The following is a 12689-nucleotide window of genomic DNA, read 5'->3' on the forward strand; positions in this document are numbered from 1 at the left end:
GAGGGCGGGTCACCACATATTCGACGGCCCTGAACAGAACCCCGTACCAGGAGGGTACAGCCGCCTCCAGGTCCTCCCGACTGACACCAGGGCCCGCCCCTTGCACCGCGGCCCCGCCCCCGCTTCCGGTCGGGAGGTCAACGTGCTCTGACCACGCCCCGCAGACGCGGCTCCTGTCGCGGCGAGCGTCCCAGCCTCCCTTCCGCCGGAAGTGGGGCGACTTTCCCTTTCCGGCTACGGGTCCCGGAGCGGAGCGGGAGGCCGGACCCGGGAGCCGAGCGGCGGCGGCGGTAATGGCGGAGCTGGTGCAGGGACAGAGCGCTCCGGTGGGCATGAAGGCCGAGGGCTTCGTGGACGCCCTGCACCGGGTCCGGCAGGTACGGGCGCAGCCGGCCGGCGGGAGCACGGGAGACCGAGGCGGGGCCGGGGCAGGCGAAGAGGGTCGGGCCTGGGGGCTGAAGACAGCCTGAGTCGACGCCTCAGCCGGGAGTAGCCGGGGGACGAGGCGCCACCGCGAGGCCCAGGCTCAGCCTGTCGGGCGGGTCTCCCAGGTGTCTGAAGCCGCTGGAAAAGCGTTTGCCCAGAGCGCCCATGGCGTCCCAGCGCCCGGGTTGTACCCCCGGGGCAGCCAGTGATGGGTTCTGAGGTTCGGGAGCGGGTGGACGGGAGGCTTCTAGTGAGGATCTGGCTGTAAGTATAAGGGTATCTTCTCAACACCCAGTAAAGAGCTTGTTAAAACTTGGAATCCTTCGTCTTTGGCTTTCTATGTTTCGAAGGTGGAGTGGAGGGAACTCGAGGATATTTTATTTTTAAAGGTGTTCTTAGAAGAGAGGAGGTGTTAAGTGGGAGGCAGAAGTGGCAGTAGTTTTCCTCTCCTGAAGAGAATGACAGGGACCCATTTTGGAAGAGAAACTTTACCTTCTGACAGTGTGCATTTGTCCGAGATAAAATAGGTTATTAAGAGGTTGCAAGCTTCCCTGGAGAAGAATATGGAACCTGCCAAAAATATTGTTTGGCTTTTGGCGGTGCTTAGAATGAATGTGTCATTCTTTTGTGTCTAAAACGTACTAAGTTGGTCCTAACAAACTTTCCTTGCTGAATGTCTCATGTTCGTCATCTCTTCCTATATAAATTGTAAGAACACTGATGCTTTAAAAGTTGGGCTGAAATTAATGACTGCTTGATTCCTAACAGAAAGCCACAGGACTCACTTGTGTTAGAAGAAGGCCTCCACTCCAGAGCTTGAAGATGTGGTCTTTCAGTCTCTTTCCAGTATTCCAGGGGAGGCATACTTTCTGTCTCCCACATACTGACTTTTCATGTTAATATTGATGCTCCTGTAGACATTATATTGGATCCCAGAACATTCCAACCCTGTGGTTTCACCTAAAATTTTGTCTGACGAATTGTTACTTACTGCCCAGGTACCAACTATTACTGTAGTATCTCCATCTTAGACTTCAGTCACCTTCTGTCTACAGTGGATGAACATACCATCCAGCCCCCCTACAACACTGCTTGCTACTTTCCTCTGCAGTACAGGGTCCTCGACCTTGTTTCTCACTGGCTACTGATATGTAATGCCTATCACTCTGTGCTGATATGTGACAATCACCTTGTTGGCCTTCTGTGTCCTGGAAGAATTGTAGCCACTACCTTAAAGAGCTCAGATCCTCAGTTTTCAGAAGGCCTGTAATTGAACATAAAATGATTTTGAAACATTGCGAAGACTTTCTACTTCTCTTGAGGCAGTGGTTGAACTCATACTCTTGGACAACCTGCTCAAGAGGGAGACTCTCAGGTGTTAAATGCTGACTTAATGTGGATTGTTGAAGCAGTGCTGTTTACTACTAGCAGTGACACTTCATTGGAATTGTTCTCAGCTTTGAGATGCACCATTGACTGGAGCCATAATAGCCCAATGGAGCCAGGGCTGTTAAGTGTGTTCCTTCTGAATGTTATAAGCTGGAGGTCCATACTATCTTCAAGGATTTGATGGCCTTTAAAAACTAAAGAAAAAAAACAGGTTTGTGGGTAATTTTAGGTTTATTTTACAGTTTGTATTGGGCAAGAATGGAATGTTAGAAATCTGTAATATTGTGTGATAACACTAAAGCTTTCCTCAAAGGACCTCATACTATTTGGGCATCTGGGTGGTCATGGTTTTCCTTCTCCATAGTATATATAAGCATGTTGCAGAAACTTGATCCCCTTGCCCCCCAGCAAGTGGAAATAGAGACAGTATATTTCTTTATGTGAGTGACTATAGACCTCCCGCCTCTTGTATGTCCTTGTAAATACCAGCGACTGTAGGACCTTCATACTTTTGTTAAGAAAGTTGTAAGCTGTCTTGTGCTCAGTTTTTCTAGCCAATTGTAGTAGAGTCTGAGTGTACCCTGCTGGGATTTGAATCTTTGCTTTCTTTTCAATCTGGTATATGGAGTCTAGCACCTAATCCACTGAGCTTCTCTTCTGGCATCTTGAAGCCTTGTATATCTTTTGGACTCTTTCCAACAAAGTGAACCAATGGTTGCTGTTAGTTTACTCAAGCATGGTATTCTGAGATCAAAAGGGAGTCTCGGAAGATGTTCCATGAAATTTTTTTCTCAGCGGGAGGTCCAGTGAGTTACTAATATTTGGCACAAATGGGTAATTAATTTATATCTGTTCTGAAGGGTAGTAAACATGGTATCTGATTCAGTCCTATTGATGAAGATCTAAAAGTGTTGGGTATTTAAAAAAAAACATAGCTAGTATCTAAACTAGCTCATAATTCATTGGATGGTTAGCAGAATTAAAGTGTGTCTTTAACTAGTTTGGAGAGGCCAGGATCTTAATAAAGGTTGGATGTGAGTTCAGAGCCAGAGTGAGTCATCTTCCATAGCCAAACTCTGCACCTCTGTCCTGACTGGCTGAGTTACAAGGGGACCTCACTAAGATTTGGGATCAGTAGTTGCAAATCTCTTTTATCCTGTTCAGTTTTTCTGAAGATATTTTTAAAATGTCTGCAGAAGATCCACTGGTAGTTTAGAAGCACCCATCATAAAGTAGGAGCAATCACATATTGACGCGGTCTGTGTGCTATACTGTTAGGAGTTCCAAGTAGCCTTCCAGCTGCTGGACTAGTTATCTACCAGGTGTCACTTAAAGAGTTGCTTTTGCCAGTGCTCTTTAGTAGTCAGGCTCCTCTTTTGAGTTTGACCAAGTCAATGCTTCTGCATTGTATAACTTGAGGATTCTACTCATATACAATGTAGCATAAATGTTACATAAATGGAGTCGGGCATCCTGATGGCCCTGCACCCAAGTAAGTATGACCAAGCATTATAAAATCAGTAGAAAGTAACCTTTCAGAGGATTTTTAGGCCTGGAACCTAATCTTTACTGGCTTATTTTTAGGGAAATGTTGATTGGCGTGCAGCATCAAGTTCCATAATTCTCTGGAAGATTCCTCCTTATACATCCATTTTCCACTTTGAAACTGAGCAGTAAATAATTTGAGATGTGTGTTGTATATCTACACCCGGGCTGATTTGGGACTTCATGCTTTAAGATGCTGGCTTTTGTGTGTGGGGGGTGGGGGTGGGGGGGTACTGGTGATTGAATTCAGGGGTAGACTACACTGAGCTACATCCCTAGCCCTTTTTATTTTTAATTTTGAGACATGGTCTCACTGAGTTGCTGAGATTGACTTCAAACTTGGGATCCTCCTGAGCCTCCCAAGTCACAGGGAATACTCTAAGAGAGCACTGTACATCAGCCATTAAAGGAAAAAGCTACATTTATTGGCTATTAGATAAGCCTTAAGAGATTATGCCTTTGCTCAGTTAATATATGTTTTTGACTTGGAAAAGTCTAGTGTGTTGAATGCTCACAAGATTCAAGTTGCACTGGACTGTCATACATGTCCAGTGGTTGAATTTTGTAGGAGGCTGATGCCTCTATGCTCATTTTATGTTTCTCAAACATTCAAAGGAAATCAGTTTCTGTAGGAAATCTATGGGCTGCTCCTGTAGATTTGCTCTGATGGCACTCAGTATATTTGTCGGCAAAGAATGAGTCCTTGTTAAAGGGTTTTGGTGATGTCACTGACCCTATTAGGTCACCACATGTTAATGGAAGTATTGCTATTTGGTATTGAAAAGTGGATAGCAAGTGAACTGCTTTCCATTGTAAGCCTCTTAAGGCTTCATTCGTCTTCAACTGAGATTTCTCATCTTTAATTTAAAATCTGGAATCGGGCATATTGTCAAACTTTGCTTTCTTCTGAAGTCCAAATAATCTTGTAGATACCTAGACCGCAGTTCTCAGAATAGTCCCATGGGCTACAGTGGACTTATAAGCATGCTTACTTTGACCCACACAGTACCAACACTTATAAATTAGAGTGATTTTGTATTAAAATTGAGATTTCTCATTTATTTAGAAAACATCTGATTACTTTGCTCTCCTGTCCTGCATGGCATTCATCAGCAAGAGCTAAGTAGCTGCTGCCCCTTCACATGAGTGTCCACTCTGGGTTACCTTTATTCCTAGCACCATGCTGCTGTTTTAAACTACCCATTGGGATTCTGGATTGACAGCTTTTTTCCTGATCCTTTTCTAAATTGTAAGCCCCAAATCCCTGGGGTGAGAGTGGGGGACACCAGTGGGTGCTGGGAATTGAACCCAGCCTGGCCTTGCTTATGCTAGGCAGGCACTCTACCATGGAGCCACATCCTCAGCCCTTTTTTATTTTATTTTGAGACAGGGTTGCTGGCCTTGAAGTTGCAGTCCTTCTCCTTCACCTGAGTTGCTGGGATTACAAATATGCCCCACGACACCCAACTCATCTTAGATTTAAAAAAAAAAATTTTTTTTTCTTAGAAATTTTTAAAAAATTTCTAATGGAAAGAACTCTATATGGAGAGTTAGGAGGTCTGAGTCTCCTTCAAGTATATCCAGGACCATGGACGAGGTTGGCCATATAGCCTTTTGAACATCAGGCTTTTGATATATCTTCCATGGAAAAGAGCACTTAGGCAAATAATTTTAGAGCATGCAGGGTCAAATAAAGGTTAGTTGGCTTTACTGCAGGACTTCTTTGTGCATTTAATAACTTATGTGCATTATCTCCTAAAAGGGTGTAAGGTGTGTGCTATAAAAAAAAAAAATCTTGAGGCTGGGGTTGTGGCTCAGCAGTAGAGTGCTTGCTTAGCACATGTGAAGTACTGGGATCAATCCTCAGCACCACATTAAAAAAACAAAATAAAATTTTAAAAAATTCCTGAAGTTATGTCCCTTCATGTCCTCTTTTCATGGAACCAATCACATTTGTGGATCAAACTTTAGGAAATGTTGAACTAGACAATCTTGGCAGTCCCTTTAAACCCATGATCATTCAAAGCTTCTGCCTATCTGGAGCTGAAGTTTTGACTATATTGTGGTTCTCCTTTTTATATATTATATTGAATGTCTGTGCAAACTCCTTTCTACCCTACTTTTGTGTGCAGTCCTTTTATTCTGTTGATTTACCTTAGAATCATCCCATCTGAAAATGTTTTGCAGTTGGAGTTTTATTATAAACATTGGGAAAGAATAGTCAGTACTACTTTTGGAGTATGAACTGTACTTTTATTCTAATGCCAGATGGTAACAAATCATTTGCAAGACTGAGTAACATTAGGGCAAGTTGTGTGGTTCAGATCATTTACCATTATGTGAGGAGCTGCTGAGTTCATGGCTTCTTGCTGGGTGCTGGGCCAGTGTGAAGATAAATCAGACAGATTTTTTAGCTGGTTTCACCGTATTGTGGAGTTTGATCCATTCTCACAACACCAGGTGAAATAATCTAGGCAAGGACTATAATTCTCATTGCATATTTGAGAATAATGAACCAAAATGATGCAACATTGCTGTATGGGGAGTAGTTCTTGAACCCATTTCTTCTGTATTTTAAGAAGGCATGGTTTCTTTGCTGAATTAATTGAGTAGTTTTTTATCCCAGAGAGGTGACAACAGCAGAATTTTGTGCATTGTGGTGAGGGAGTACTGGACATTGAACCCAGGACCTTGTGCATGCTAAGCAAATGCTCTACTGAGCTACATCCTCCCCCACCACCCATCTTCTTTTTTAGATTTTTAGATGGATCTCTCAAAGTTGCATATGCTGGCCTTGAATTTGCAATTTTGCCCCAGCCTTTTAAGTAGCTGGAATTACAGGTGTGTGTGACCATGCCTGGCTATAGTAATATCTGTGAACAAAACCTTGAAGGGATGACGGTGGAACTCTGTCAGGAGGGAGAATACTAATGGGGCATGTCCTTTTAGACCACGTGCATCAGTGTTTCAGCTGAGAGCCTCAGCTGGTCATGTTAGCATGTTACCTGCAGATGGGCTTCTCCACACCTACTTTAAATTCAGCAGAGTTTAATGAGCATGTGTTCTGTGCCAAGCATTTTGCTAAGCATTGGGAAAGTGTTCTTTAATTTTTTCAGAACTTGGATTGTTTTTTTGAGATTTCTGAAAACTTTGATCCTCCCCCCAGAAATACTTAAATTTCATGAAATTCATGATTTCTCTAAAGCTAAAACCTGGAAGTCCCAGTTAAGAACTTTTGTCCTCGGGTATAATATGATTGTGACAGAGCCCTTCCTCAAAGAGCTCAGTAGTGGGGAGATAGTAGGTAGTTTACAGAGTGCTTAGCAAACAAATAGAGGAGTTTTTAATTCTGCCCAAATGTGGGTGGGATGAGGTTGTCAGGAAAAGCTCCTGAGAAGAACTAACACCGTATCTCATTGTCATAGAATTGCTTGTTTTGCTTAATGCCAGTAAATAGGGCAGGATCAGCCAGGCCCCATCTCTAATGACAATAGCTACCATTCATGGAGCCCATGCTGTGCTGGGTGCCAGGCAAGAGTTCTTAGATATGTTCCCTCATTTGAGGGTCACAAAGTTCCCAAGGAGTAGTAGTATCATGAAGTGGTTATTTAGAAGACAGAACTTTGAATTCAGATTGTGTTAGTGTAAGCTCTGGTTCTGCTACTTCTGGCTTGGTGACCTTGAATGAATTATTTAACTTCTTTAAGCCTCAGTTTCTCATCTGAAAAATGGAAATCCTTGATAATAGTAATTTGGAAAATAGCTAATGTTACGAGGTGGGTAGCATCTACTGAAGGGGCCATGAGTCAACTTTCTGTGCTGTTGGTAATATTTTTCATTTTTCTTTCTTTTGTTTTCTTTCTCTGTTCTGGGGATGGAACCCAGTGCCTTGGAGATTCCTGTGCATTCTACCACACGAGCCACACCACAGCCCGTGCTCTGTCTTGATCTGGACCCTTAATCATAGGCGCTAAGGATGTGAAAATGCAGTGAGCTGTAAATGCAGACTCCATACACTCTTCTGTATTACTATTATATTTAGACAAAAGGTTAAAATAGCAGACATTTCTGGATCCTTAATATGTGCTGGCATTTTTGGGGTGATTTACACTTGTTACCTTGCTATCCGTAGAGATACACTTCCAGGTAGACTGTCTCTAAATTCATAATAATGAGAATAGTTAACTACTTCACACCATCATTGAAAATTAAAGAAAGGCACTGGGCAACAGCCTGGTAAGGGAGCAATGAATTTGGTATACTTTCCTCTTTGTAACACATCAGGAAGTTGGATGCCGGCTTAGGGCTTTCCCCTATACACCAAGGTTCAGGACCCTGTCTCTGAGACTCTAGCATAGTGCCTGGGTTCTGCTTCTGCTATGGGAAGCAGAGATTTGCAGTCCAACCTTAGTGTTCTTCCAGGTAGGACCACTGTTGTGGTTGAAGAGCACAGGTTGCCCCGAAGCAGGTTCCCACACCCTGGATGGCGATGTGAGCTTTCCCTGTCTGCTGGATCTCCAAGAACAGGAGTAGTTATAGGTAGTGGCATGGAGAAGGGTGTATAGGTGACTTTCTGGCATTTGGGACCTTTACCTGTTTCTATTTAGTATAAAGTTCTCAGGTATGTGTAGGTAGTCCTAGCTTCCCTTTGGATTTGTAAGGTGGACTACTTTGTGAATCAGAAAAGGGAATAATTGGGGGCTGGGGATGTGGCTCAAGCGGTAGCGCGCTCGCCTGGCATGCGTGCGGCCCGGGTTCAATCCTCAGCACCACACACAAATAAAGATGTATCTGCCGAAAACTAAAAAATAAATATTAAAAATTCTCTCTTTAAAAAAAAAAAGAAGAAAAGGGAATAATTAATTCCTGTATTTCCGAACTGCAGTGATTTGTTTACCACCTTTTTGATTTTTGCCATAAAAATGAGCCCTCATTATACTATTTACTTAATATTAAAGTATTTTCAAAAGGAAAATCACTATCGTAAGTGGAAAACAGCCATGCATCAAAGGTAACTAAGGACAGTGTGTATATATGTTAATAAAAATACTGATTCATAAGCTGGGTGTGGTGGCGCACACCTGTAATCGAAGTAGCTCAGGAGGCTGAGGCAGGAGGATTGAGAGTTCACAGCCAAGCCTCAGCAACAGTGAGGCACTAAAGCAACTCAATGAGACCCTGTCTCTAAATAAAATACAAAATAGGGCTGGGGATGTGGCTCTGTGCTCAAGAGCCTCTGAGTTCAATCCCTGGAACCCCCCACCCCCCAAAAAAAGTACTGATCCATGTGCCTTCTAGAATTGTCTGTATCCTCTTCTTTAGAAAATATGGGTATGATCAGCCCTGTATTTTACAGGTGAAAATACCAAGGAACAGGGCCCTTGAAGGTCACACACTGGAAGAGTGGCAGGAAAACCAGGACTCTCGGCTGACTCCTGGTGTGGTAGTCCCCTCCCCTCTATTCTGCCTCTTGCATTAGGGGCTGAATGTCCAAGATAGTGATTTGTTTTTCATCTATCACTGTGCTTAAATGTGGGGCGCCATTCTCACACGTGATCGGGTGCCTCCCGTTGAGGGTCTGAGGCACTTTGGCAAATGTCGAAGTTTTTCCCGTCCCTCTCCTGATGAGAGAGCCCATCCGTGTGGGGGTGTGCCTGACCACTGACCCCGGGGACCCAATCGCTGACCCTGACCTTGGAGTGCAGCCCCCCCTCAACCTTCATTGGATGGAATTCTCCCCTGAATCTCTGGTTCCCTAATAAAAGGCTACTCCCCGGCGTGCTCGCTCTCTCTCTCCTGCTAGCCCTGAGTAATCCTTGCTGCCCTGCTGGGCGGCTAGAGGAGCGAACCAGAGAGGGGAGCCGTCTCGGACCTAGCAATAGAATTAAGGTAATTGAGTCTTGTGTTTTTATTTCGATCTCGTCTAACTAACTTTATGCCTAGAACCTCATTAATGAAACCACTGCGCAGGCCGCGTGGTAGACTTAAAGTAGTGCAAGTAGTGAGATAACCCATTTGTCTCCCCACAAAAGGAGGGGGTGACTTGTGTGATAGAAAATCACTAGCAGAGTCTCCAAGGTCATGCCTGCAGATAAAAAACAGAGTGGCCTTGGTTTTGTTGGAGTATCCCAGCTTGTGTGCTTCTGTTATCTTCTGGCCTGCACCATTCTGAACCTCACATTCCCGAAGCAGCTACTATTTAGAAAGAGATGAGTGAGGATGTGAGCAGTCCCTTGAACTGTAGGCACTGGGAGTCATTAGGTTTTTAAGTCCTCAGGAATTTAGATGGGTTTTAGAGAGTATGAAGTGGAGGAGAGAGAGGTGGTTGCGTAATAGTTAGGAGCCTAGACTCTGAGTCAGGGCAGCCCAGGCTTAAATGCTATTCTTCACTTTTAGAATGGGTGGCTTGGGTGGGTCACTCAGCTTCTGTGGGCCCTTTTTTTTTTTTTTTTTTGTCTTAAAATGGAAATACCAGTTTCCTAGAGAATCATGAGAAAAACAATATATCTGAAGTGTTCTTAGCAGAGTGCCTGCCACATAGTAAGCACTCAATAAATTATTTTAATTTTCATTATTAGATATTTAAAACCATTTCTTGGAACAAGAAATGTGCTTTATGAATAAAGGAATACATTGTTTCTTTACAGTATATTGTAATGTACAGTATAATATAAATGCAAAGTATAATTACTCATCTAACATTTGTATTGCCAGGATTCAAAAGCAACCTGCTGGCTTCAGCACTATACCTCTTAACTATTACTCTGGACTGCCTCTCTCTTTGCAGACTTCCCAAGTTATAGAAAACTGAAGCAAGCATGAATTAGGAACAAATCGGAGAGGCTTGTCATATTTTGGAAGGACATTTGTCGATTTAATCAAAACTAGGAACAGAAAGCTTGTAACATTTCTATGTGACATTCTAGCACCATATGAAACTGGAATTTCCTTATAAATTATAAGGAAGGCCAAGGACTCAGGAATACATTTTAGCTATGTAAGAAGGAAGGGAAAAGAACTAGAAGCCAGTAGGCATCATCAGAAGGGAATAGAGATGATGTGCCTGATGTGTGGAGCTTTTTGGGGTGGTCTGTTGAGAGAGTGGTTTGATGCACATACTGTTGGGGATTCCACAGAGAATTATAGTACCTTTAGCCATAGAACCCCCACCCACACACCCACTTTTTCTTTTTTTTTTTTTTTTTTTTTTTTTTCCGCACCAAGGGATTGAACCCAGGGGTATTTCATCAATGAGCCACATCCCTTATTTTTTATTTTGAGACAGGGTCTTGCTAAGTTGCTGAGGCTGACTTTGAACTTGCACTTCTCCTGCCTCAGCCTCCTGAGATGCTGGGATTACAGGCATGCACCAATGTGCCAGGCTACCCCTTTCTCATTTGGGGGTCATCTTCATTGTCTGCTGGGAAGTTTTAGGGCCGTATTTTGCTTAAGTATTTTACATGGTGCTAAGGATGGAACCCAGGACCTCGAACATGCTCAGCAAGCATTCTGCCACTGATTATACATCTAATCCTTTTATTTTACTTTATTATGAGTCAGTGTCTTTCTGAGTTGTCTAGGCTGGCCTTGAACTTATGATCCTCCTGCCTCAGCCTCCTAAGTAGTTGGGAGTACAGGAATGCGCCATCCTTAGGCCTTGCTGGGGCCATTTTTAAAAAACAACTGGGACAATAATCTTGACACTCCCTACACCAGCCATTTGCTGCTCAGTTTATTGTGGTCTCCTGTGAAGTGTAAGCCACTGAAGTGTTCTTACCTTTTAAATCCATCTGCTTTACCAAATAATTCCTTAAAGGTAGCTTTTGCTTCTTGAGTAAGTAGCCAACTACCACAAGCGTATCCAAAACATATGGAGACGGGGCTGGAGATGTGGCTGAAGCGATAGCGCGCTCGCCTGGCATGCGTGCGGCCGGGGTTCGATCCTCAGCACCACATACAAACAAAAATGTTGTGTCCGCCAAAAACTAAAAAATAAATATTAAAAAATTTTCTCTCTCTCTTTCTCACTCTCTCTCATTCTCTCTTTAAACAAAACAAAACATATGGAGAGAGGCTGGGGATGTGGCTCAAGCATAGCGCGCTGGCCTGGCATGCGTGGGGTGCTGGGTTCGATCCTCAGCACCACATACAAATAAAGTAAAGATGTTGTGTCCACCGAAAACTAAAAAATAAATATTAAAAATTAAAAAAAATATGGAGAATGAGATTGCAAGTCTTGCGCAGTGTGCCGTTTGGAGCAAATGATCCCTTACCTGAGTCTTGGGTATACGAGCTGGGGTTTCTTAGTATTTTTCTTACTGGTGGGGAAAAAGTTTTAAGCATGCATTCAGGCTGCCATCATCTCTAGGTTAGGCAGGGGTCAGCAAACTTCCTTTAAAGGTCTGTGTAGTAAGTGTTAACATTTAGGCTTTGCACACTGCACAGTCTCTGTGCCACTGTAGTGCAAAGCCAGCCATAGGTGTGTGGCTGTGTTCTCATAAAACCTTCATTACAAAAGCAGGTGGTTCACCAACCATAATTTGCTGACCTCTGGCCTCTACTGTACTACTAGTACCTCCTAAATGATCTTCCTCTCCTTATCTCCTTACAATCTGTCAAAGGGATCTTTTAACAATAAAAATGAGCATGTTTTTCTCTGGATTAAAACTTGGGAATAGTCTTACATCAGCCTTTCTATAAAATCCAAGTTTCTTACCAAGACCCGTAAGGCTCTAAGAACCTCTTAGAATACATCTAGGTCCTTGTGCTCAGTGAAATTGACTTATCTCTTCTAGGCTTATACCTGCAAGCCTGTTCTGCCCCAGGGCTTTTGTACAAGCTGTTCCCTTTGCCTAGGACATCCTCTGGTTTTTCTGTGGCCAGCCTCCTCCTCATGTAGTTCTCAGATCAGATGATACCTCCTTGCAGTGGCCCTTCCCTGATTGCTTTACTTGAAGCACCTCTTCTGGGCCCTGTGTATGTCATCTTAACGCTTAGTACCAGCTGGAGTGATCAGTTACTGATTACCTTGTGTACCCTATAAGTCCCCACCAGCTCTGCTGGTTCAAGAGAGTCGAGGCTCTCCTAGGTCATATTCTGCACAGCAGCCCCAGTGCCTCAAACAGCTCGTCACACTGGAGATAACTAGTATTTGTTGGATGGATTGCCTTCTTTTCAAAACCCTGGTATTTGTAAAATATTTCTACTACTTGAAGCTCCTTTGTTCAAGGTATCTTAACTATATTTCAAAAACTAATTTAGTATTGTACCCTAGGGTTTTTATGCAGACAGGAAGGAGATTTGCCCAACATCGCAGAACCGGTAAATGA

At 43.4% G+C, this 12689-nt stretch overlaps 1 protein-coding gene across 2 annotated transcripts in view; it reads left to right on the plus strand.

Annotated features, from left to right (window-relative positions):
• The first annotated feature begins 237 nt into the window (after positions 1-237).
• The window catches only part of Fubp3 (far upstream element binding protein 3), a 50715-nt gene continuing 38263 nt past the window's right edge, over positions 238-12689 (plus strand). For both annotated transcript variants that reach the window (XM_026386513.2, XM_026386514.2), the window contains exon 1: positions 238-377. In XM_026386513.2, coding sequence (XP_026242298.1) covers positions 294-377 — 84 coding nt within the window. In that variant the 5' untranslated portion in view covers positions 238-293. The remainder of the gene's footprint in view (positions 378-12689) is intronic.

The sequence above is a fragment of the Urocitellus parryii genome, chromosome 4, assembly GCF_045843805.1.
Source record: "Urocitellus parryii isolate mUroPar1 chromosome 4, mUroPar1.hap1, whole genome shotgun sequence".
NCBI lineage: Eukaryota > Metazoa > Chordata > Mammalia > Rodentia > Sciuridae > Urocitellus > Urocitellus parryii.